Source organism: Stomoxys calcitrans, chromosome 1 (assembly GCF_963082655.1).
Source record: "Stomoxys calcitrans chromosome 1, idStoCalc2.1, whole genome shotgun sequence".
Taxonomy (NCBI): domain Eukaryota; kingdom Metazoa; phylum Arthropoda; class Insecta; order Diptera; family Muscidae; genus Stomoxys; species Stomoxys calcitrans.
Genome location: NC_081552.1, coordinates 77,328,883 through 77,356,548, shown reverse-complemented (window position 1 = coordinate 77,356,548; position 27,666 = coordinate 77,328,883). Strand labels below are relative to the sequence as shown.

Sequence of the window (27,666 nt, the reverse complement as noted above, 5' to 3'; positions counted from 1 at the left end):
AACACACACTTATTGTAGCTAACTTTAAAAAAGGGGGTTTTTGTACTTCTATTCGTAATAGAAACATATAACCTTACGGACTGCAGCCGGACAATAGTCGACTTTATGAATTATTACAATACCGAATAAATTTAGTGCAAAACGTGTGAATTTTTCAATTTAATTGAAAAAGGCAGAAAAACTTTTTTTTTGAAAATTTATTTGTAAATGACCAAAAGTTGTTTCTTGAAAATATTTTTCGCATTGGTGGTGTATTTAATAAATTGTCAGGTTTAATTTTTGTTTGTTGGCAGCTCTTATTTAAGTTTGAGAAAATGTACCCCAAGTTATTGTTTTTGTAGTAAAATAAATGATGGAATTAGACCCCAAAGTAAAATGTAATTGTGCCTCAAAATTATTTACCCCAAAATTCAAGAAAAGTTCAGATATACTTGAGGAATACCCAAACTGGCCCCAATACTTACATGAAAAAGGCCCCAAAAAGACGAAAATGGGCCCCAAAAGTAATGTTGTTGTTCTCCATGTACCAGTTTTGGCATATTTTCATTACATTCCATTAAGGAACAGGGGCAATTTACAATCCATATTCTTTTCTCGTATGAAATAGCTACGAGGGTTTCCTTATATATTTCGGGATTGGACAACCCTTGTGCTTCAATCTGCAAACTGACAGCTCTATCGTAAAGCTTGACATTTTTGAGGTTATACGCACTCAGAACGTTTTGACCTACAAGCGCTATTTGTGTTGTTTACAGTAACTTAAACGATTTATTTCGAGATCGAGATCAAGAAAATGGAAGTAAATCGTGAAAATTTTCGTGCGTTTATTTTTTACAACTTTCGACGTGGATTAACTCAACAACAGTGCATCGATGAGCTTAATTCAATTTTTGGCGATGAAGCTCCATCAAGGACCAGTGCTTATCGATGGTATTGTGGATTCAACCGAGGTCGTGTTTCATTCCAAGACGAATTTCGTGAAGGTGGTTCAAAATCCATTGATGCTGTGCGCCAACTGATATTGCAAGATCGTCATGTGACCTATCTTGAGATTGCGACAACCTTAGGCATACATTTAATCTTGCATGAACATTTGACCGTCAAAAAGAAAAATGTGTTCCCGTTGGATCCCACACAATTGTTCAATCGCTCAAAAAAACGGCTCGTGTCGACTGGTCGAAAGAAATACTCCAAAAATACGAAACAACTGCATTTATGAGCACCGAAAACATCGATTTGATGAGTCCTGACTTGGTACCGAAAGACTTCTTTTCATTCCCGCACGTAAAAAATAAAATGAGGGGTCAACGTTTTTTTCAGAATGCATGTTTTGGAGATACCTCAATCAGAGTGGCAAAAGTGCTTCGATTGATGCTTGGTTCAAACGCATGCAAAAGTGTATATATCTAATGGGAAATATTTTTAAGAAGCAATAAATCGATTTTTGATGATTAATATTTGATTTTGTGTTCTCTAATCACGCAATGTAAAAGGCAACCCTCGTATAAGTAGCATAGCGAATTATTAGTACGTTAACAGAGCAATACAATTAACGAGCGACTTTAGCCACTCACCAACGGATGCAATATCATGTGTGCAAGGAATCTGTTGATCAGGTAATTCGTTTTCACTAATATTCCACAAAATAAAATCTTCCCTTAAAACATAATTTCTCATGATCAGTAGCTTGACTCCATTTGGAAAAAATGTCCAAAGTAATCAAAACACATGACCGGCCATAAAATACAAACAAGACCAGTAAGGAAAGGCAAAACTCGGGCGGTGCCGACTTTATAGTACCCTACACCTACCCAATAAATACAAAGTGGGAACTACATCTATATGCTAAAATGTTCAAACTGTAATAACGACGGTTGACAAATGACAACACTATTGCAAACAACCCAAAATCTGACGAACATATATATGAGAGCTACAATTAGAAGACGATCGGATTAAAATTTCGACCTGTAGTTTGTACACAAATTAATATGGACAGACGAACATAGCTAAATCGAATCAGGACGTAATTCTGAGTCGATCGGTAATCTTATCAATGGGTCTATCTCTCTTCCTTCTGGGTGTTACAAACAAATGCATTAAGTTATAATACCCTGTACCACAGTAGTGGTGTAGGGTATAATTATTGACATAAAATAAAAAGCAAAAGTTTTCTCCTTTCAGCAAATATTTTTTTCAAAAAATTTTCAATATTTTAGCAGACTTTTGTATTTAAAACAGCAGATTTTGTTTGCTGAAATTACAGTACGTAATGGTTGCTAAATTAGCAGCACTATGTTTTATTGTCCTGGTCAACAAGCTCTTGGGGCAAAAAACAACAGCTGCACGCAAAAAAAGTACAAAAAAAATTGAGTTTATATTGTCGAGCCAAAGAAGCAATACTTCAATAAAAACGGCCACATCCTTTAACTTCCAAATTCGCTCTGAATTGTAAGGCCATTTATAATAAGACGCAAAGTAAAGAATATATTAATTTATACAACGATTTAAGATAGAAATTCTTTAATATCAAGCGAAACATCTTTCAACAACGACATTTTGATCATGTAAAGTTAGGTAAGGTTAAAAAGAGGGTGCAGATATTAAAATGCCCCATGCTACGTAAGGCAGTAATCGGCTTGTTGTGAATTTTAAGCTAGTAATTCCGAGCTACTTACAAAATCCTTAATTGTTTTCCATACCACTCCCCTGTCATGTCATATCATGTTCCGGTGTCTGTTAGCCGCGAAAGCCGGGCAATGATATAGGAAATGCTCCAACGTCTCGTCATCTTCCCCACATGCCCTACACATGGTATCACTTGCCGCATCGATTTTGCATAAGTGAGCTCGTAGTCCTATGTGCCCCGTTATGACAACAAATATATTGACCTCCTTCTTACTTCCTTTCACCAAAGGATTTCGCCGTCCTACCGACTGTTTCGCTGTTCCACAGTGTTATCTGCGCATTCGTCGCCTACTCCCTTAAATCAGACTGCGTCGACCTGAAAGGCTTCGCGTTAACCAAGTTTATTGACGGCAGTTCTCTGGCCTTCGCCAAATCGTCTGCCCTTTCATTTCCCCTTACACCGTTATGGCCCGGCACCCAAACGACGCGGATTGTGCCATCCTCAGAGAAGGCGTTAATCTCCTTCTTGCACTCCAAGACTGTTCGTGACCATACCGTTTGGTTGTTATTTTACTGTCCGTAAAGATGTTTACACTCGACATCTTCGCGTTAGTATCACACCAACTCACGCACTCCGTGATCGCCCGGATGTCTTCTTGATCGTCTTGACATTCTAAGTCTATGTTCGAAAGCACGATACCTTTCGAAGGAGTAATGTTAGGTGCTTCGTTTTAGTGAAGATCGGTTGGATATGGGCCAAGTCGATTTATGTTTCAATATACCTGCCATTTAAACCGATCTCCCGATTTGACTTCTTGAGCCACTAGACAGCGCAATTTTTATCCGATTTGTCGGAACTTTTGCATGTATCGTTTTGTTACGACCTCCACCAACTGTGCCGGGTATGGTCTAAATTGGTTCATAACCTGATATAGCTCCCATATAAACCGATCTCGTGATTTCAATGGTGCAATTTTTATCCGATTTAGCTGAAATTTTGAATGTACCGTTGTGTTATGACTTCCAACAACTGTGCTATGTAAGGTCTAAATTATTCCATAACCTGATATAGATCCCACATAAATAATAATACTCGGAGGGTGGGAATATAATATTCGGCCCGGCCGAATATTTTTACTTGTCCCTATATAGTCGCCTTTTCAAAAAGCTCTACTATCCCCAGTTACTTCAATCAAAACCTCTAATTATTAAATGAACGTCCACGAGCAGCATTTTTATACCCTTCACCATAGGATGGGGGTATACTATTGTAATTTCGTCATTCTTCGTAACACCTCGAAATATGCGTCTGAGACCCCATAAAGTAGATATATTCTTGATCGTCATGTCATTTCAAGTCGATCTAGCCACGTCTGTCCGTCTGTCTGTCGAAAGCACGCTAACTTTCGAAGCAGTAAAGCTAGCCGCTTGAAATTTTGCACAAATACTTTTTATTAGTGTAGGTCGGTTGGTATTGTAAATGGGCCAAATCGGTCCATGTTTTGATATAGCTACCATATAAACCGATCTTGGGTCTTGTCTTCTTGAGCCTATACAGGGCGCAATTCCCTTCCGATTTGACTGATATTTTGCACGTGGTGTTTTGGTATCACTTCCAACAACTGCGCTAAATATGATTTAAATCGCTCCATGTTTTGATATAGCTGCCATATGAACCGATCTGGGGTATTGACTTCTTGAACCTGTAGAGGGAGCAATTCTAGTCCGAATTGACTGAAATTTTGCACGTGGTGTTTTGGTACCACTTCCAACAACTGTGCCATCGGTTCACAATCTGGTATAGCTGTCATATAAACCGATCTTAGATCTTGACTTCTTGAGCCAATGGATTCTCATCCGATTTGGCTGAAATTTTTCATGAGGTGTTTGGTTACGAGTTCCAATAACTGTGCGAAGTATGGTGTAAATCAATAAATAACCTGATATAGCTGCCATATAAACCGATCTGGGATCTTGACTTCGCAGAGGGCGCAATTCTCATCCGATTTGGCTGAAATTTTGTACAACGGCTGCTCTCATTCTCTCACGTGTCCAATATGATCTGAATCGATCAATAGCTTGATACAGCTCCCATATAAACCTATCTCCCAATTTTGCTTTTTGAGCCCCTACAAGGCGCAACTCTTATCTGAATGAATGAACTGAAATATTACACAACGACTTCTACAATGTTCAGCATTCATTTATGGTTCGAATCGCACTATAACTTGATATAGCTCCAATAGCATAACAGTTCTTATTCTATATTCTTTGTTTGCCTAAAAAGAGATACCGCGCATAGAACTCGACAAATGCCATCCATGGTGGAGGGTATATAAGATTCGGACCGGCCGAACTTAGCACGCTCTTACTTGTTTAAATTTTGTTTTTTTCTAAACCCATTTCTATATCAAATACGGAAGTATTTTCTGTTTCAATATTCCATTATTCACTTACCATCGTAAAAGCTTTCATTCAATTTCTTTAAAGCATTTATGGCATCTAGGCGTGTGACCTGGTGTTCAAACAGAAACTCCTCGTAATTTGTTTGCGGATCTTTGGATTTTAAATCATTTTTATCACAGAGTATACACGACTGGGGTGCAGCCATTGTCATGGGGGGCGTTGTAGTCACATGGAGCAGAAGCATACAGGAGGCTATAATCAGCCAACGTCGACTCATGACCATGGAACATCTAATCCGGCAGATGTGAAACAGCAGCAAACCGAGTGCATCCAGCAGCAAGGGCAGTGAGCTAGTTGTGGGTAGGATAGGTGAATGGGTGGAAGAATTACGTTGAATGTGTGGGGTAATACTACAGCTACTTGGTTGAGTTTTTGGAACATGTTGATAACATTCTTTTATGTGGTAAAAATCGTCCCAGTCCACATAATCGTCGCCATTGTGGCCTTCACAGAGACCAATGAGCAGTTTCGGTTTAGTATTTTTTGATTTGTCATCAATTCTATTGGGTGGTTTGGGTATTGGTGTTGCCATATCACTAATGCTGTAAGTAGGACACTTTACTTTTATTTTTTTATTTCAAAGTTTTTTTTTCTATCACTTCACTTTTGGCTTAGTGTTTCTATTATAGACCATTGACATTTTGCTGTTGCTTTTGTGACATTTTCTTTAATTTCCATACCACTTGAGTTGCTGCGTTCGCATGGCCTATGATTCATACATATGTGTGAATGTGCGGAGCTGGTTTTCAGGAAATTCGATACATTATTGTTGACGGAAAAACTGAAAAATACAATTAAACATTGCATTAAGTCAATTCGTGTAAAAAACGGATAATGAAAACATAAACGGCCTTATTCACAAAACTTTATGAAGCCGTAACATATGTTTATTTGAAAGTTCTATAAAGGAAGTATGTCAAACAAACCTATCTCAAATCTATCTTTCGTCCGTTCGTCTGGACTTCTTTTTCCGATCTATATTCGTCTATATAGACGGTTTTTAGTATTTATTTTTGAGTTTTGATGATTAGTAGCTTGGGTATTTATTGTATAATTTTGCAGATACCTTGGGTATAAAAACATTATCCAAACAGTTCTTGATGATGTCGTATTCCTTGTATATAAATCTGATCTTCTGATATCGGATTTTAGTTATATGTAGCCGCTATATAAACCGATCTGCAGACTTCAAGTCTAGAGGCAATAAATTTGTCATTTTTCATCCGATTTCGATGAAATTTGGCACAGTGAGTTCTGGTAGCACCCTACCCATTTCTGTGATAGTACCCTACCCATTGCGGTTCCGATCGGACTATATTTGGATAAAGTTGTCCTAAAGATCGACCACCCGATAGCCCGATCTCCCGATAAAGGGTATTGAGGCCATAAAAGATCCATTTATTAACCGAATTCGTGAAATTTGGCATAGTGTATTCTGGTAGACCCCTACCCAATCTTGTCAAATGTGGACAAAGCTGCCATATATACCGATCTCCCGATATAGAGTATAGAGCCCATAAAAGGAGCATTTTTCATCTGATTTTGATGAGATTTAAAACAGTGAGTTTTGATAGACTTCTACACCTTTGTGTCGAACATCGTCCAGATTGGACCACATTTGGACATAGCGGCCATATAGACCGTTCTCCCGATAGTATTGAAGTATTGAGCTCACAAAAGGAGCTTTTTTCATCCGATTTTGATGAAATTTGAAACCGTGCGTTTTGGTACCCCTTTAAATCTTTTTGTTGAATATCGTCCAGATTGGGCCAAATAGGAAGTGTGGACCAGATTAGGTACTTAGTACATAAAAGTCGAATTTCTCATCTGATTGCTACGAAATTTGCAGTAGTAAGATTTGGAAGACACTTGCACACTATTGGCAAATATGGTGCAGATATGCCCATATTTGAATATAGCAACAGGTTCAGCCGTTAAAGGCAAATAGTAATCAAACTAATGATTGCTGCTTTTATGGGCTCAAAACTCTATATTGGGAGATCGGTCTATATGGCAGCTATATCCAAATATGGTCCCATCTGGACAATATTCAACAGAAAGGTTCAGAGGCGTACCAAAACGTACCACTATTTGAAATATCATCCAAATCGGATGGAACATGCTCCTCTTATGGGCTCAATACTCCATATCGGGAGATAAGTCTATATGGCAGGTATATCCAAATATGGTCCGATCTGAACGATGTTCGACACTAGGTGTAGAGATCCCTCAAAACTCACTGTTTCAAATTTCATCAAAATCGGATGAAAAATGCTGCTTTTATGGGCTCAATACTCCATATCGGGAGATCGGTGTAAATGACAGCTATATCCAAACATGGTCCGATCTGGACGATATTCAACAAAAAGTTTTAGAGCGGTACCAGAAATCGCTGTGCCAAATTTCATCGAAATATGATGAAAAATGTTCCATTTATAGGTTCAATACTCTATATCAAGAGATCGGTCGATATGGCAGCTATTTCCAAATATGGTTCGATCTGGACCACATTTGATAAGATGGGTACGGTTCTACCAGAATACACTGTGACAAATTTCATCGAATTCGCTTAATAAACGGATCTTTTATGGCTTCATTACCCTATATCAGGAGATCGGGCGGTATAACAATATCTAAATATAGTCCGATCTGAACCACACTGCCAGAAATGGGTAGGTCTCTACTAGAACTCACTGTGCCAAATGTCATCGAAATCGGATGACCAATTTATTGCCTCAAGACTTTAAATCTGGAGATCGGTCAATATAGCGGCTATATATAACTGAAATACGATTTTATGAGATCCAAAGATCAGGTTTATATACAAAGAACCCGAAATCATCAAAAAATATTTGGAGAATGTCTTTATACCCAAGATATCTGCGAAATTGTAAATACCCAGCTTTTGGGTATAAATGGGTAAATACCCGTGTATTTACCCAATTTATCGGGTAAATACCTTTGGGGTATTTACCCATCACCCATCTCTAGTCATTAGCTCTTTTGACATCGATGCATCTTATTATACATCGAAATTCGTCCCTTTTTGCTCGTATTGCAGTTTAAACCAACTCTTGAATTATACGAAAAATTCTCGTTTCGATATAGACAAACAGGCTATAAGTTTTGTAAATAAAGCCGAAAGTATATATAAATAGAGTTTAGTATTTTTCTTATGTTTTGAAAAGTTTATATTTATGCAGATCTGTAAGAGATTTATACATTGTTTCACTGGGCTTCCCAATGAAAGTCAAATCGAGCTATTTAAAAAGCCCTAAATCTGTCTTAGAAACTACGTCCCTTTATCATGGAAAGCTAGATAAAAAGGTAGAATAGAGGTTATTTTGGGTCCCATGTTCCTTGAGAACGTAGATCGGTTTGTGGCTTTTGGGATCTCAGAAAATCCGGTTCATTCTACGAAGATCAGCTTCACTAGTATATTTCCGCGGTGAATGAGGATGTTTCGTCCGACATCTTCATTTCATTAAATGGCATTTCCTGGCAAATCTTAATTTCATACGATTTCCCTAATTCTATCTCTCAACCGAACATAAAATTGCATCGCGTTTGAACGCAAAATGTTTATTAATTCAGAGAAATAATTTGGGAATGGCTGCATTGAGTATTCCAATGGTAGATTTAGTGAGCTTGTGTATACGTATACTGGCCCAATTTGTGTGAAACTTCTTGAATGTGGCTTAAAAATGTACTGAGTTAATAAGAAAACCCTGAAAAAAAAAACTAAGTCAAAATTTTGATATTTAAAATTAAACTATTCATAGCTCGTTAATGGAACACGATGGCATGGTACATTGAGCATGTCTATTTTTCAGATCTCGCCAAGCTCTTTCCCTTGAGGTTTAAGTCGTGCAAATCGGTTCAGTAGACCAGTTATTGCCCCTTGAAGGTCGGAGCAGTGGAAAGTATTAAAAGCCTTTGTCCTCCTCTACAAATTCCTAGAACATTTTTTACCGGTCAGATCCATAGGTAAAATATTGTGGACTTATTACCAATTTTTTTTTGCAGTTTGGCTGTGCGGCAGAACCTTTCTCTTGATCAAACTGGGCATTGGCATAGCAAGTAATCAATGTCTCGTCGTTACCTCCTGTAATCGTACGTGACCGGTGTAAACGCCCAAGGTCGTCTTTTAGAATTCAAGCCAATTGTTCCACAGTATCCGCGTCATCTTATCCCGGTCTGGATCCAGCCGTAGGATTTTTGCAATTTGTCACGTGCGCGTTCCTTGCCAATGTCCTCAACTTAGATAGCGTTGCTACGAAGAGCTTCACGTTTTTCAAGTACACAGAAAAAAATAAAAATCGGTTTCAATCACAAAATTAATCAATTAATTTTGTAATTGAAACTGCTTCAATCACGAAAATGAAAATATCAATCACCGTTTTCGATAAAGGGTTTGAAAAAGATTTCAATTCAAAAACTTGCATATTTAATTAAAAAAATGTTTACATTTAAACGATCGAAATTTTCCGATATATTCAATTGCTTTTTTAATCGATCCAATTAAAAACAAGTAAAAATTAAGTTCGGCCGTGACGAACTTTGTATACCCACCAACAAGGATATAATAATCAGCTTATTTCATTACAACTCCACTACTATATCCATAGTCATATCTTAACAGGGGCTAGTCTCGATCATATTTTATTTAGGTCCCGAGAACTCATATACAAGTAATAGTTTCTGCAAAATCAGGCAAGAACTCAGCTATTTATAGGATTAAAACCCTAAATTAGAGCCTATATGACAGCTATATCTGTGTAGTTTGATCTGATTGATATTTGGGTCGGATGTCATGCGGCTTAAAACAACTCATTATTTAAAATTTCAACGAAATTGGGTATGAAATGAATCATTTATGGGCTTCAGACCCTTAATCAACATATCGGTCTATATGACAGCTATATCTGAATATCGTCCGATCTTTACAATGTCTGGCTCAGATGGCGGGAGGCTTAAAAAACTCACTATTTCAAATTTCAACGAAATCGGGTAATAGTTAAAGGTTTTATGGACGCCAGAACCTTAATCGGTCTATATGACAGCTATATCTGTAAATAGTCCGTTCCGAACCATATTCAGGTCAGCGATATCGGGTAATAAATAAAGCTTTTATGGGCTCAGACCCTTAACCGGCAGATCGGTCTATATGGCAGCTATATCTAATTATAATCCGATCTGAACCATTTTTGAATTGGATATTCGGAGGCCTAAAACAACTCACTGCTTCAAATGTCAGCAAAATCGGGTAATAAATAAAGCATTTATGGGCTTCAGACCCTTCATCGGTAGATCGGTCTATATCGCAGCTATATCCAAATATGGTCCGATTTGGCCCGTTCAAAAACTTAACAAGCGTGCATCAAAAATGTTTGTGCCAAATTTCAGCTCATTATCTTAATTTTTGAAGGCTGTAGAGTGATTACAACAGACGGCCGGACAGACACAAAGACATCGTTATATCGTCTTAGAATTTCACGACGATCCGTAATATATATAGGGTCGGAAATTGATATTTCGATGTGTTGCAAACGGAATGACTATATGAATATACTCCCTATCCTATGGTGATGGCTATAAGGTATAAAAATGATCAAAACTGTTGAAACTTATTTTTGAAATTCAGTTCTTAGAATCGGCTGCCATGGGATCGCCATAAATTTATCGAAATATGAGACGTATGGACCTTTGAAATTTCTTTCCAGTTATATCGTAGGGGACGATATGTAATATGATGGTTAAGTAAAATCGGGTTTGACATCAATTCGTTATTCAAACATGCTTCGATTCAATTAAAAATGATTGATTCAATTACTTTTTAATTAAACAATTCCTATCACGATTGTGGTGAGACAGGGAGGCGATGGAGCATACCTGGCATCACTTTATCTGCCTTTCGACACTCCCACACCGCCACCCACGTCGGAGCTGCAACGGTTGGTGATGAAAGCAAAGCAGACAGGTAACGAGGTACTAATAGGTGCGATGCGAACTCTCACCACTTTTCGTGGGGTAGTACCAACACTAATAAGCGGGGCCAAGCCCTGGCAGAGTTCTTGAATACTAACGACCTAATAACACTTAATATTGGTAACACCGCTACCTTTGTTAATAGGATTAGGGAGGATGTCTTGGTCTTTCTCTGACCATCGCCGATTTGGCCGAAATATTGTACTATGACGTTTAACAGATGTGCCAAATATGGTCCGAATCGTTCCCAAACCCCTGATAAAGATCCCATATAAACCGATCTCCCGAATGTAGTTCTTGGGCCTCTAAATGCCCGATTTTTACCCGATTGTCCTGAAACTTCTACTATGAGCTCCAACATTCGTGCCAAGTTCAATCAATCTCCCGGTTAAACTTCTTAAGCCTCTAGAGGGCGCAATTCTTATCCGATTTTACTGAAATTTTCCACAATGATTTTTCCTATGACTTTCATTATAAGTATGGTTCGAATCTGTCTAAAACCTGATATAGCTCCCATATAAATCGATCTCCCAACAATCTTTTTGAGCCTTTAGAGAAAGCAACTCTTATCCGATTTGGCTGATTTTGTATTATGACGTTTTCTATGACAATCAAGAGATGTACCATGAATCGTCCCAATCGGTCCATAACCTGATATAGCTCCCATTTGAGCCGATCTCCCGAAATAACTTATTGAGCCCCTACAGGGCGCAAATCTTATCCGATTCGGCTGATCCGATTTTGCCCAATGACATCAACTATGGTCTCCAACATCCAAATCAAGTAAGGTCCGAATCGGTCCATAACCTGTTATAGCTAAATAGCATAGCAATTCTTAGCCATTATAAAGGGTGATTTTTTTGAGGTTAGGATTTTCATGCATTAGTATTTGACAGATCACGTGGGATTTCAGACATGGTGTCAAAGAGAAAGATGCTCAGTATGCTTTGACATTTCATCATGAATAGACTTACTAACGAGCAACGCTTGCAAATCATTGAATTTTATTACCAAAATCAGTGTTCGGTTCGAAATGTGTTCAAAGGGCTTCACCATTGGGATCCCAAAGTCGACTTTCGTCTAATCGATTAGTCGACTTTTTGTGTAAAAAAGTCGAAGTTGAATAATCGAAAAGAAACTGCAGAGAGATGCGAGTTTTGCTTTGCTTATGTTGCTGTTAAATAGGAATTGTTTTCTATTTTTATGAGATGCATTTTTCTTAAGTGCTACGATTCATCGCTCATAGGTTTATTCTTGTTGACATAAATACTTTTTTTTTAAATGGTGGAATTGATTTGATAATCTTCGGCAGCGGTATTCAGATGGTATTAAAAATTCGTGCTATATCCATGCAAAATTTTAGGGATTAAGTCCTTATAAGTGTAAGATTCAGCTTAATACTTTTTTGTTTATGGAATTTTGGCACAAATGTATCTTTTATCTATCAAGCGTTTATGTTCGAGGATGGGCTGTAAAGGACTATACCTTTTCATTGCACGCGTAAAGACTAGACTCCAGATTTAAAATCTTCAGCTCCAAAACAGGCGTATTTAAAGTCCGAGATTAAAAATCTTAAGCCAATGGGAATGTGGTCCAACTTTAGGTGTAGGTCCCATACCAACGTACCGTACCCACAATTTTCGGTATTTTTGCTCAAAAATCCACATTTTTGTTCTAATTTGTCTACAATTTAGCATGCGACATTTTCTCGGTATGGTTAAAGTGTATTCCAATCCATGGACGAATCGAACAATTTTTTGTAGCAGCTCCCATATAAAGGTACATTTCACAAATAGCGAAGTCTAGATGGAATTTAGTATAGATAGACTCTGATTTGGTGAAGGCGGTCTGTTTTCATGTTTAATTTAATTTTTGAAAATGGTCTTTCATAATGCCGGATACATAAAATCGGATAGAAAAAGTGTTAATTTTGTGTTGCTTTTGGGGTTTTATAGAGGAAGTGATAGAGAGTAAAAGTTCGTTACTCATAAGTGCAATAAAATACTCTACTTTAGTTCCAACAATTTTGCATTTTAAATTCTTCCTTATAGCTCCCCCTTATGATAATATACAAAGAAATGATTTAGAATGTTTTGAAAACTTTTTATAAAAATTCGAACGTCTACTTTTTGCAAAAGTCGACTTTGATAGAGTCGAAAAGTCGAATTTTGTAGTCGACTTTGATAAAGTCGAAAACTCGACATTGATAAAGTCGAAAAGTCGACTTTGATAAAATCGAAAAGTCGACTTTTTGCAACTATAAGTCGAAAATTCAAAAAAACGACTTTTGCTATTTTGATAAAAGTCTAAGAGTCGACTTTTTTTGCCAACTTGGGATCCCTAGTTCATCATACTATCGATGTATATGTCATAATTGGCATAGACACACTTTCCTAGAGCCAGTTGACCATCTTTGGATTTAGTCAACATTTCGAGCTTATTTATGGCTTTTCTGCAAGTAGCCCAAAATCTTTGAACATTCGCCGTATGCTACTAAATATGTTACTTTCAGTTCAGTTTCCTCTCCATGATAACCGCCCAGGCATCTAACTATATTGGGACTATTCTATTTAGGTTCTTCGTATTGTCCTATGTTCGTCTTTCTAGTAAACAGGACAATATTTGTTTTCTCAGGATTAACGCTAAGGCGCTTACGTTTGGCCCGGGGATATATCATTTTCATCTTGCATAGAATACTAGGATCCCGGCCTTCCTACATAGAATACTAGGGTCTCTTCCACTCAGAAGTATTACAACGTCGTCTGAATAGCAAAGTCGTTAAAATCCCTAATCGGTGAGGGTCCTGAACAGACTATTTATGTGTAATAGTCACCTACCGGAGCGGTGATAGAATACCACTCTGCAAAGGAAGCAGCGATGCCTTGTAGCTCACCCCTTTACCGCGAGGCCCACATCTTATGAGCTATCTCTGAGAGTGTGGTTCTCTAAATTTGCCGGTCCTTTCTTTGTTTAAGGCAACCTTAATGTGAATGCACACTACCAATATGTAGATTTCAGCATTTTAAGACGCCTCTATACTTTGTATCACCTCGGATAGGATAGTCCTCCTTTTCTGATAGGTATATTGTGCATACTGATGAAACTCGTCCGACGTCCTAATTCAATGGAATTCTTTTTTACTCTCCATAGTTTTTAGTAGAGTTGCAACAAATTCGGCCGTGTCAGATGGCACTGACTCTTACTTAAATAATAAGTGCCTATGATATAGATTGAAATATCTTTGGCCCAACGGTCGGAAAATATAGCTTGCACGAAGAAAGATTGAGACTAAAATGACTTTTTCGCGGCAAAAAACAGCACCAAACTCCAACATCGAAAGACTCACACGGCCACATGGCTGTAACCCGAAAAAAAAACACGAGAAATCAAATAGATAATGTTGCGATAGATGGAAGGCATTCATCCAGCGCGTAAGACAAACGATCGATTCGAGCACCGAAGGTTCGGCCTTGTTGCACCGAAGGTTCGAATCGATCTGAGCATGGCGAGAAAAGTACGATCTGACACTGCACGGAAGCTGTATATTGAAAAGCTGCAAACACAACAAATGGCAACGGCAAACTCCACTCGATTGACCTAACTGTTTGATGAAAGCACTCCTTGTTCCGATGATATAATGTCGCAGTGGCAGACTATTGCCCACTCCATGGAAAATACCGCGAAATCCGTACTTGGGTACCGGAAGCCTCCTCCAAGAAACCCATGGTACGATCGAGAGTGTCGAAATGCTACTGAAGCCAAGTATGCGGCATACAGAGCGACTCTGCAATCAGTTGTAACGCGTCAGATGAAGGAGAAGTATAGGAAGAAAAGAAGAGGGGAGAAGCGTCTATTCCGCAGAAAAAAGGAAACGGAAAGGCGTGAGTGTGAGCGAATTGAGATGTACAGGAGTCAAAATGAATTCCGGAAAATCTTCTAAAGAATTAAACATCAAACCGATGGCTTTGGTGCAGGCACATCCCCATGGAGGGACGAAGTAGGAAATCTGGTAGTTGACACAGATAGTGTGATGAGTACATGGAAAGAACATTTTACCCAACTACTAGTGCACAACGATGGTGGGGAATAGGATACCGCAGAACCAATCCCTGGTGATACCTCCTAGTTAGAATGAGGTCCAAGTAGTTGTGATCCGACTGAAGAAAAGCAAGGCAGCAGGAGCTGACGGATTAACCGCTGAACTATTTAAGACCGGAGGCGACACGCTGGTAAAGCATATGCATCAGCTTGTCTGCGCGATCTGGCTAGAAGAACGCATACCCGATCATTGGAAACTAAAGGTCTGCACAAGACCATTCATTTCTGCTTTCAAGAAAAACTAACAACCATAGAGTATTTCAAGGACTGAACTCTTCATTTAAATATACAATATTGTATGAGACATTTGAGAACTGAGTTAAAAAGATAACAACACACGAAGACAACGAGATGAAAGAATGCAAAAAGAGAGATTTGTGCGATCAGTTCATCTTTTGAAACTGAATGGGGATTGTTTTTCAGATTATCTACTCAACACCATCTTGTGCGTTTTACTCTGTCTGCTGTGTCTCGCTCTTCAGTAGACTTGATATACAATAACATGTGGGTCGAACGTTCAGCCAAAACAGTCACCAATGGATGGTCTTGTGTAGGCCTTTGTTGGAAACTCAGCATACTATGCCCCGTACACAAGAAAGGAGACAAGAGAGAATATGCCAGCTACTGGGGAATAACTCTCCTCCCCAACGCATACAAGATACTATCGAGAAATATTAAAGTCTTAAGTCAACGAAATAATTCGGCCGTAGCGGTGCGACTTTAGACCTGGGAAATCCACCATTGACCAGGTATTCACACTGCGCCAAATCCTGGAAAAAGACCGAGGAAGACAGGTCAACATTTACTAGCTTTTCGTTGACTTCAAAGCCACCTTCGATTGCCCTATTACGTTCAATAGTAATTCAAGCCATGTTTGAGTTCGATATCCTTGCAAAATTAATAAGACTGACGGATGACGCATGCTAATGAACATTTCTCCGTAAGACTGTCAAAGAATCACTCCGAACCTTTTAATAGCAAACGATGCTTCTGGAGACAGCTTATCGTGTGATCTCTTTACGATTATACGAAATTCAGATGTGAATAGATATGGCCCACTACTCATAAAAGTTCACATGCTACTCACCTATGACGACGATATCGGTATCATGGGTTGGTCACCAGAAGTACTAACTGCAGCCTTTGAAAGAATCGAAAGAAAGTCAATGAAAGTGGATACAGTTTTAAATGGAGATAATACAAAATGAATGGTATCCGCTCCCGCAATGTCTTGTACTACCGAGCAGATAAAGAAAATGGAGAAAGTTGGGAATCACAACTTTAAGTTAGTCAACAACATTTTCTACTTCGGCACCGCCTAGCCGAAACGAATGATACCAGTTTTGTAATAAAGCGAAGAATAATACTGACAAACAGATGCTACTTTGGATTAAGCAATAGTTTAGAAACAAGGCACATCTCGGCAGACGATGATTACACTATGCAAGACACTGATACTACCCGTGTTATTCTATGGTTTCGAAACGTAAAATGTATGCACTGATATAGAATATCGGCGTCATATGAATCAGGAACTGTATAAGCTATATGACGACGTTAGCAGAGTTGAGCGTATCAAAATACAACGCTTACGTTGGCTGGGTCATGTTGTCAGAATGATTGAAGAAGCTCCAGCGAAGAAATCTTTTTAAAGTCCAGCACTGTGAAATTGCTAATTTTGCCCATGAACCTTCAACTTAAGAACAGAAGCAAAAGCACTAAAGTATACGCAAACCGGAACGAACAAACGCCGAAAGATGAAGTGGTGAAAGACATCAGAAAATCAAGGCGCTGGGAAATCTTTTCCAAGTTCGGATAATGGGACATATGTTCTGTCACAGCCAATTAAATACATTTTATTGCATTTATTACTCTAATACATCTCTAAGTAAGTTAGTTATTGATGAGCGTTTTTTCTTTGTGCCTAGACCTTCCGTCTGTTTTCATTATCAAAGGCACTCTCAGTCCCACGATATGCTTCCTTTGCATATTCTATGTATACGACTAAATCTCAGCGACCTGTTTCAGCGGACTTGCCTATTTTATAGGAGTGCTGTTGTCAATCAGACAATCCATTGTAATCTGCATTCTGCGAATGTACCAACCATAGGCAACCAGTCTGCCTGTCGAATCCATTTAATTCAAATCTTGCTACAACATTTGTTCCTGGCTTATTAAATGAGTTGCCTGGAAATGGGTTTTTATCGCCCAAAGTTGTTGAGTCTAATACAATTTCCACGACAATCCGTCTTTCGGCGCTATTTTGTCCTCTGGAGAGTTTCCCGGGGAATTTGTATCCAAGAGTAGTTCTAGTGTTTTCTCACTAGACATTGCGCCTTTCAAGGCACCAAAAAAGTAAAATGCCTCCTACAAAACCATTATAGCTCAATTACGATCCAGCAGATGGAATTACGAGATAAGTAAAAAAACAGCGATTGTAGACAAGGACCAAAACTCTCTTCCAAGCTAAGAACTTGTGAAAACTATGCATTATACCAAACATGTTGCAAATTTGTAAATCTAACAAACATTAAAAATCCACTTCATTCAGTTTAAGGTTATTTAGCATTCAATTAGAGTTGCTGGCGCAAGTAATTCTATCTTCATGTATTTATGCATGTTTACCATTTATTAAGGGTGCCGTAGAAATTAATCCTATTAAGTCATATGAGGGCAAACTTTTTATTACATTGTTAGATTTTTTTTATATTAATTTATTTTTATACTCTCCACCATAGGATTAAGGATTACTTTCGTCATACCGTTTGTAACACCTCGAAACATGCGTCTAAGACCCCATAAAGTAAGTCGATCTAGCCATGTCCGTCCGTCTGTATGAAGCACGCTAACTTTTGAAGGAGTAAAGCTAGGCGCTTGAAATATTTCTTATTAGTGTAGGTCGTTTGGGATTATAAATGGGCCAAATCGGTCCATGTTTTGATATGGCTGTCATATAAACCGATCTTGGGTCTTGACTTCTTCAACTTCTAGAGGGCGCAATTCTTGTCCGATTTGGCTGAAAATTTGCATGAAGTATTTTGTTTTGACAAAACTGTGTCAACTAAGGAGTAAATCAGTCCATATCCTGATATAACCGTCATATAAACCGATCTCCTAGTTAGTCTTTTTGGGCTTCTAGAGGGCGCAATTCGTATCCAATAGGTTTGAAATTTTGCTCATGTCGTTTTGTCTGACCTCCAACAACTGTTCCTAGTATGGTCTAAATCGGTATATAACCTGATATAGCTGCCATATATACCGATCTCCCCGTTTGACTTCTTGAGCATCTGAAGGGCGCAATGATTACTCGATTTGCCTGAAATTCCGGAGGTGGTGTTTTTCTATTTAAAAATGTCATTCCAAGAACTTGACAAATGCGATCCATGGTGGAGGGTATATTGGATTCGGCCCGGCCGAACTTAGCGCGCTTTTCCTTGTTTACTTTACTATATTTCATATTTTCAATTTAAAATTTGTTTTTTTTTTTCACTTGAACTTGACATTTTTTCAATTCATTACAGCAATTTTAGGTATTTCTTAATGGCACATTATAATTCTTTTTGAAATTTATTGCCCTTTTATGTTTGAATTTTATTGTAAATTTGTTTTGCAACACATGTAGTAGGATAAACGAATCATTAGGTATTCAAATTATATTTCAAAATCACTCGGAACTCTGGCGAAACAATAATTCCTATTCATAATCCGTTATAAGTAATTGTCGTTTACAAAAAAAAACCCGAGCCGTAGTCGTCGGTGTTCATCTGCCGAAAACAAGCGCACTTCGTCTACATCCGTTCGCGTTCTCTGTTATTCTATTCGAATTGTAAAACTACACATCTCTGGCAAACACAAAAAATTCATACAAAGCTACTCAAAATACACACAAACCACCGCTGCCACCCCCCAATAAAACCATAGGGACAAAACGATAGTGTTGTTGGCTGGCTATAGCTGCTGCTGGTATTACTACTTTGTGCAAGCATTCTTTTTCTTTTCTTCTCTCAAAGTATGTTTTTCTCTGTTTGCTTGCGGCAGAGTTGCCAGTGTTTTTCCGCCACTTATCCCCGAATTTCGAGTCATTTGCCCCCTAAAATCCCCAATTACAAGTGAATATCCCAAAAAAAATCTCAAAATAATTTTTAAAGGCTTCTTATAAAAACAAAAATAGAACTCATTTCGTGGACAAAAAGGCACGGATATACAATTTTTGAAGTTGTAAAACATGCACATCGATATAGGGTATGTTTTTTTAGCTATTATACATTTAATTCAAATCAAGTGTACTGGATAAATAACCATTGTTAAGTTGGACTGTATAGAATGTTATGGTTATCATGCAATAAAAGTCGATAAAACGTTCTATGAACTGTATTGTATAGAAAATAGGGATAGTCGAAACCACTTAACTGTAATACGCTTTAGTGAAAAATACCGCTTAAGTGAAACTCGACGGAAAGTATCACTCATTTTGGGCGTTATGGGCGTTAACACGAGTAAATTCGCTTAAGTGAAAATCGTTTAACTGAGCATACCGCTAAACTGAAAATGTTTTTACACCCCATATTCCGTTTTTAATGAAACTATAATGGCATTAGTAAAAAGTTTTTTATATGGGCAACTATCTGAAATTTAAAAAAAATCGCGTCATCAATAAATTCCCAAAAACATATTTTTTTAATATATATTTTTGGCAGGGACGTAGCCAGATGGTACACCCAATATCAAGGTGTAACGGTATCGCAAATTTAATAACTTTAGCCTTATCCGAAAAAAAAGAACACTTTGAAAGTTTGAGTGCCTAAATGTACGAATTGAAACAAAATAGTTCTTGTCGGCCATAAATACTGTCAAAGTGTAACTGTATCTTAATTTTGAAATCTTTAGCTCCATCCGTAAATAAAGAACCATTTTGTAGTCATCCGCTACATACTGCCTAGATGTACCTGTATCCCCAATTTTACAGATGTAGCTCAATCTGTAAATTAAGTACCACTTTCTACGTGTTAGCATTTTAGTGCTAACAACGAATATCCAAAAAACTGCTAGTCGCTCGGTACATAGAGCATAGATGTAACTGTATTCCAACTTTCAGAGCTGTAGCTCAATCCGTAAAGAAGGTGCCATATTGTACGTTTTAGTACCAAAATGTGAAAATATAACCAAAATCTTCTAGTCGTCCGGTTCATACTGCGAAGATGTGTCTTTATTGTAAATGTTAGATCTGCAGCTTATATATAAAGAAAGTACGAAATAGTGCCAATTACAGCACTTAAGAACTTTCTATTCCACTCTTGGTGGGATTCAACACTCATATTTGATACAACTTATCGTATATCTGTCAAAACATCGATCATTTTTAGCAATTTTTTTAATTATACCGTTCTCTGTTCAGTGTAAAAGTAAATAAGCTATTTCGTACTTTTTGGTACTAAAATGTTTGATTTGTTAAAAAATCACTTAATCAGCCAACAAATATTTCTTAGTAGAGTCTACATGTTAAATTTCAGAGCTCTAGTTCAATCCTAAAAGCAAGTATGAAATGGTACCAAATACGGTACTAAGTGTACGATTCTTTCGTTTCCACTACTATTTTTCATATTTTTTTCTATCTATCAGCAACTATCTAAAAGTACCAATTGCGGTACTAGACGTACTATTTTTCCCACTTTCGGTACTATTTTGGGACATTTTGTCACTAAATCTTAATTTTTCGAGACGCTCTTTAATCATAATTCTAGCCTCATCCATTCGCGGTGGGTAAAAAGTCGTACTTTTTAGTACCTAATCGAACGAATATCACAAAACATCGTCTTATAGCGCTCCTACGACCCAAGATCCACATTCGTGCCAAATTTCATGACTATAGCTTTAGCCGTTTGGGCTGGGCGTTGATCAGTTAGTCAGTCAGCCAATCAGTAAATCATGTGTCTCTTTTATATATAGAGATAAAATTTCATCAAAATCGGACAACGGAATCGAGAGTCAGGCGTAATGGGTTAATATTTTGTCTTTAAAAGTACCTATTGAAATTTGTCAATTTTGTCAATTTTAGGTTGATCTATGGAAGGACTGCAAAAAACTCTTCAATAGAGCAAAAGCCACAAGAGCATCGCACGATTGCTCCGTGGAGGATACATCTGAGGCCTCTAGGCCTCATATAGAGAATGTATGGACACTTTCTAGTGAGGAAACACTAGAACTACTCGTTGACACACATTTCCACGTACAACGTACAACGTGGCGCCAGAAGCGGTTGTCACTCGTATGCATTCGTCGGAGGCTATTAGGGAAATTGTGTCTGAGCCGAAAACCCTTTGGGCGATAAGAAGTTCCGACACCTTTAAGTCGCCAGGCCCTGATGATGTATCACCGGTTGAATTACAAGCTGTGTCTGATAGACTGGTTCCCTGGCTTAGGTATACTCTGCTTGGAACAGAATGTTATATATACCTGTGGGATGGAGGGACACGAAGGTAATTTTCACTCCGAAAGCAGGAAAACCCCACCACACGAACGCGAAAGATTTTCGTCCTATTAGTCTGTCATCCTTTATGCTGAAGAGAGGTTGATACCTAGAGAGGTTGATAGAAACATATCTTAGGGCAAGATATAAAGAAAGCGCAAAATACCTGGGTGTTTTGCTGGACAGAAAATTGAAGTTTAAATCCAACATTTTGGAAAGGGCAAGAAAGGCCACTCTTGCCCCATACACCTGCAGGAGAGCCATTGGCAAAAGTTGGGGATTTAGACCGCGTGTCATGCATTAGGTATATACTGCAGTTGTCAGACCTATTATGTTATATGGTCTTAATCCACCTACCGCTCTATACTTAATCGGATCCAAAGTATGGCTTGTTTGTGCATCACAGCCGCACTGAGGACGACACCATCTGATGCACTGAATTTAATGCTACATCTTATGCCTCTGGACATTGTGGCTAGACAGATTGCAGCGACCACTGCCGTGAGGTAAAGGGAACTTTGTCATTGGTCATGTGGCGGCTGCGGACATTGTGTTATCCTTGATATAATATCCGATGTTCCAGGCAGTGTGGATTACATCCTACCTGAGCCGCTTTTTGATAAAAAGTACAGTACCACTATTCCTGATAGAACCGATTGGAGTTACATAGACTTCTATACGGATGGTTCCAAACTAAACGACCAGGTGGTCTTTGGGGTGTACTCTAAAGATCTAGAACTGGTCATATCGAAAAAGTTACCCGACCACTGCAGTGTGTATCAAGCAGAGATCCTTGCAATTAAGGATGTGGTGGAATGGCTTAGATATAATGCCATTACGATGATTGCCAATAAATATCTTCTCAGACAGCCAGGCAGTCATTAAATCTCTGGAGAACGTATATCTGAACACAAAAAAACGCCCTCGACTGTCGCAGATCTCTTAACGAGATGGCTGAACAGTTCAAAATTCACCTGTTCTGGGTGCCAGGCCACAGAGATATCGCAGGGAATTGTAAAGCGGACGAGCTTGCGAGACTAGGAACTACTTTACACATTCCAGGGATACTGGAATCTGTGGGTATGCCTCCAGCGACATGTAAGCTAAGTTTTCAGGACCAGGTCTGAACGACAACGAATGATAGATGGTCACAAAGAGGGGGCTGTGAGCATTCGAAAACTATGTGGCCTAATCTAGACTTGAAGAGGTCTACTGCTCTGCTGTCATTGGCTAGAATTGACGTCTCAGTCATTGTGTCTGTAATGACAGGTCACTGTCTAATCGGAAAACATGCTGACAGACTGAAGGTTGCCAGCAACGACTTTTGCCGATGCTGTGAGGACATCGAAATAAAAGAAACTATAGAACACCTTCTGTGTGTGTGTCCCGCACTAGCAGTTAAAAGGAGTTCCACTTTAGGTTCTCATTTCTTTGAGAACCTGTATGATTTAGCGAAGTTATTGGGCTTTGGTTCAACAATGGGAACTAGAAGGCATCTTCCTTCTTCTGTTCCTGTGGTATCACAATGCCGAAAACGTCTAAGGGAGTCTGGTGGCAGACTGCCACTAAAACCTAACCTAACCAATTTCATACATAATGAGAACACTCAAATTTTTTTTTTTTGTAAAAATAGGAAAAAAACGCAGAAAACCTGCTGAAAATCGGACAGAAGTAATATTTTGGTAAAACATCAAACATTTTTCTGCTGTTTTTAAATGGTAAAAGCAAATGCCTCAATTTTTGTTTAGAAGTTCAAACATTTTGTATGGATTCATTCGAGAGGTTACAATTTTTAATTTAATATCAGCAGACAGTGTTTGCTGATATCAGCAGACTAGCTTCTATGGGTGTACGTTGACGTGAAAATTCGCTTGCATTTATGCTTATGTCGCTTAACTGGAAACTAATTTCACTTATCCGATCTACGCTTAACTCCAAATTACGGATAAGTGAAACCAAATTGATGTATGTTTAACGTTTCACTCTCGACTGTGTTACATTGGTGCAGTTGCTGTGTTTTATTTTTATCATATTCAGTGCAAGTCATATGTTCTGGATACAATTTCCGCGCAAAGTTGTCCTGGACAGTTGCTGTTAGTACTGAAATAAAATGCAGCACGTAAAACTTGGTGTAAATTGTACCGATTTATGTTATCTAAATGTTTATAAAAATTACTATAGACAAGTAAAAAGGCATTAAATTAGCCCGGGCCGAACTTTGGATACCCACCACCTCGGATATATATGAAAATCACACATCGTCATAATCCAATGAAAATGCATTATTTATGCACCCATAGCAGCTATATTCAAATATGGTCCAATTTGGACCAAATTCGGCACGGACATTGAGTGGTCGACTAAATACAATTCACTGTTCAGCGTTGGTTAAATATTGATCTCTTTGGCAGCTATATCCAAATATAGACCGATGAACCATAAAGGACACGGATGTCGAAGAGCCTAACTGTGTCAAATTCGGATAATAAATGCGTATTTTATGGGCCCAAGACCTTAAATCGAGAGATCGATCTATATGGCAGCTATTTCCAAATCTGGACATATCTAGGCCATCTTCAAAAAAGATAGCAAGGGGCCTAACACAACTCACTGTCCTAAATTTCAGCGAAATCGGACATAACATGCGCCTTTTATGGGCCCAAGACCTTTAATCGAGAAATCTGTCTATATGGCAGCTATATCCAAATCAACACCGATCTGAATCAAATCGAACAATGCGAATCAAATCGAACAATTCCTGTGCACTCAAAATCTATTATCAGAATGGCAATCTGGTTTTAGAAAAAAGAGAAGTTGCACATCTGTCTTAATAGACGTTGTTGAAAATATTAGACAAAATATGGACAACAAGATGGTATCTTTTCTCCTTCTATTGGATCACAGTAAAGCATTTGATACTGTAAACCATCAAATTCTTGTAGTCAAGCTCTCAAAACTATTTAATTTTTCCCGAACTGCCTGTCAACTGATATCATCGTACCTGTCTCAAAGAACTCAGTCTGTATATTGTAATGATATCTGGTCAAATACGCTTCATGTTCCAAATGGTGTGCCCCAAGGCTCAATCTTGGGCCCATTGTTATTCACCATGTACATTAATGATCTGCCCGATGTACTTTTAACATGTAAGATACAAATGTATGCTGATGACGTTCAACTGTATACCTGCACGAAACTGAATGACTTTCAAACATGTATTTCTAATGTAAATAATGATTTGAATTTAATATATTGTTGGGCTGTTAATAATGCCTTACGTTTAAATCCTACCAAATCTAAGCTGATCATCATACACAAAAGAAGTGTAACAATCCCTGACCAAGTTGAAGTAAAGATTGAGAACACGATTGTAAACCGTGTTCAAGCAGCAACAAACTTGGGTTTAACATTCAACTCTACCTTAACTTGGACGAATCATATAAATGCAGCTGTGGGAAAAGTTCGTGGTATGCTGCGGAATATGTGGGCAGCTCGTCTGTCAACTCCTTTCGAAATTCGTATGCTTCTTGCTAAATCTTACTTAATCCCAACTCTTCTATATAATTGTGAATTATTAGTTGCAGTGCTGATGACAATAGGAAAATCAAAGTTGCCTACAATGATATTGCACGATATGTATACAACAGACCACGGTATGACCACATATCACTATTTGCTTATCAGATTTTTGATCTTTCAGTTGAAAATTTACTAAATGTTAAATGCTTGCAATTACTACATAAGGTTATTTATAACAAAGAACATGAATATCTTTACAAACACCTACAATTTGCTAGATCAAATCGAGGGCGCAAACTGATTCAACCTAGATTTGAATCTCAAATCACTGAAAGGCAATTTATTGTAAACAGTATTCGTCTCTGGAACACCCTCCCATCATATATACAACTCATAAGCAATGCTATTGAATTCAAAAAGGAGCTACATGATTATTATAAGTAGAAATTGTATGTAGTCTAGTAGTATAAGTTATAATTAATTTATTTATTTATTTTTTTTTTATAAGTTATAGTTTATAATGGAATTATTTGATGAAACTGCACTGTTGTGAACCAGCACAGTAAAATATAAGATATAATCTTGTTGTGCTTGGTGTTAAATAAATGAAATGAAATGAAATGAGCCAAGCTGAAGAAGGATGTCAAGTGGCCTGACACAACTCACTGTCTCAAATTTCAGCAAAATCGGAAAATAAATGTGGCTTTTATGGGCTACATCAAGATATAGTCCGATATAGCCCATCTTCGAACTTAACCTGCCTATGGCAAAAAAAAGCGTGCTAAGTTCGGCCGGGCCGAATCTTATGTACCCTCCACCATGGATCGCATTTGTCGAGTTCTTTTCCCGGCATCTCTTCTTAGTCAAAACAGGATATAAGAAAAGATTTGCTTTGCCATTAGAGCGATATCAAGATATGGTCCGGTTTGGACATCAATTGAATTATATGTTGGAGACCTGTGTAAAATGTGTATGAACCGATTTGAACCATACTTGGCACAGTTGTTGGATATCGTAACAAAATACTTCGTGCAAAAATTCGTTCAAATCGGATAAGAATTGGGCACTCTAGAGGCTCAAGAAAAAAAGACCCACGATCGGTTAATATGGCAGCTATATTAGGTTATGGACCGATTTGAATCATACTTGGTACAGTTGTTGGATATCATAACAAAACACGTCGTGCAAAATTTTATTCCAATCGGATAAGAATTGAGCACTCTAGAGGCTTAAGAAGTCAAGACCCAAGATCGGTTTATATGGCACCTATATCAAAACATGGACCGAAATGGCCCATTTACAATACCAACCGACCTACACTAATAAGAAGTATTTGTGCAAAATACTTCAAGCGGCTAGCTTTACTTATTCGGAAGTTAGCGTGCTTTCGGCAGATAGACGGACGGACATGGCTAGATCGACATAAAATGTCGCGACGATCAACAATATATATACTTTATGGGGTCTCAGACGAATATTTCGAGTAGTTACAAACAGAATGACGATATTAGTATACCCCCCATCCTATGGTGGAGGGTATAAAAATGTGCAAAGTTTCAGCTCAATATCTCTATTTACTGTAGCGTGATTTCAAGAGACAGACTGACGAACATGGGTAGATAGTTTTAGACTTTTAAGACGATTAAGAATATATATACTTTTTAGGGTTGCAAACGGAACGACAAATTGAATATATCCACATTCTTCGGCGGTGGGTATAAAAATAGTAAAGGTAAATACAAATCTTTAAACAGAAAATTCCATCCCAAAAAATCCCCATTTTTTTGCTTTGAATCCACATCTCCAAGTCAAAAATGTAGTCCCCATTTTCGAAAGTTAATCCCTAATTTGGGGGAAATCACCAATGCTGGCAACACTGACTTGCAGAACTCGTATTTTCGTATTTTCTCACAAAGCCACCAGCATATTGTTATTGGCGGTCTCCGAGAGAAAAGTAATAATCGTACATTAACTACATACTTAGCTGTAATGCATTTTGTCAAGAGAACAGCGCCTTTGGGTTTAATAAAGAGAGTAAGCCAAATTTTTAAGAGCTAATAAGCTTTTCTAGAATTAACACTGGGCGACAAGAGTATTGATACGAAGGTTCCTCAAGTTCCCATATACATTTTTGAATCGAAAATGCATAACTATATGTATAAATGGTATGTTTTGTCAAATAATTTTATTTACTAAAATGATTTTTATTTAAAACTGGCTTAAAAAGATGTGTAAAAAGTATTTCCAAATTTGTATAGGAAAGTGGCATTTATAGGCGACTATTCGCCACTGTCTAAGCGTAACGACAAAAAGGAAGTCTGACACTACACGGAAACCGGACATAGGAAACTGCATTTCTGCATTTCTCACTTGACTGGCAACAGCAAACTATTGCCTAATTCTTGAAAAATGTGTCAATATCCGTACTTAGGGTATCAAACGCCTCCTCCAAGGAACGCATGCTAAGACCAGGAGTGGCAAAATACTACCAAAGCAAAAAT

The 27,666-nt window shown here is 38.0% G+C and overlaps 1 protein-coding gene across 30 annotated transcripts in view; it reads right to left on the bottom strand.

The window, feature by feature from the left end:
• The window catches only part of LOC106091114 (uncharacterized), a 274,438-nt gene that overhangs the window by 151,977 nt on the left and 94,795 nt on the right, over nucleotides 1-27,666 (bottom strand). The window contains exons 1-5 of one of the 30 annotated variants that reach the window (XM_059362529.1): nucleotides 18,628-18,970; nucleotides 9,667-9,795; nucleotides 9,105-9,377; nucleotides 5,699-5,875; nucleotides 5,086-5,636 (exon numbers count right to left, since the gene is read on the bottom strand). In XM_059362529.1, the coding sequence (XP_059218512.1) occupies nucleotides 5,086-5,636; nucleotides 5,699-5,875; nucleotides 9,105-9,169 (793 nt within the window). In that variant the 5' untranslated portion in view covers nucleotides 9,170-9,377; nucleotides 9,667-9,795; nucleotides 18,628-18,970. The other 29 variants (XM_059362539.1, XM_059362547.1, XM_059362550.1 and 26 more) reach the window with 29 other exon arrangements.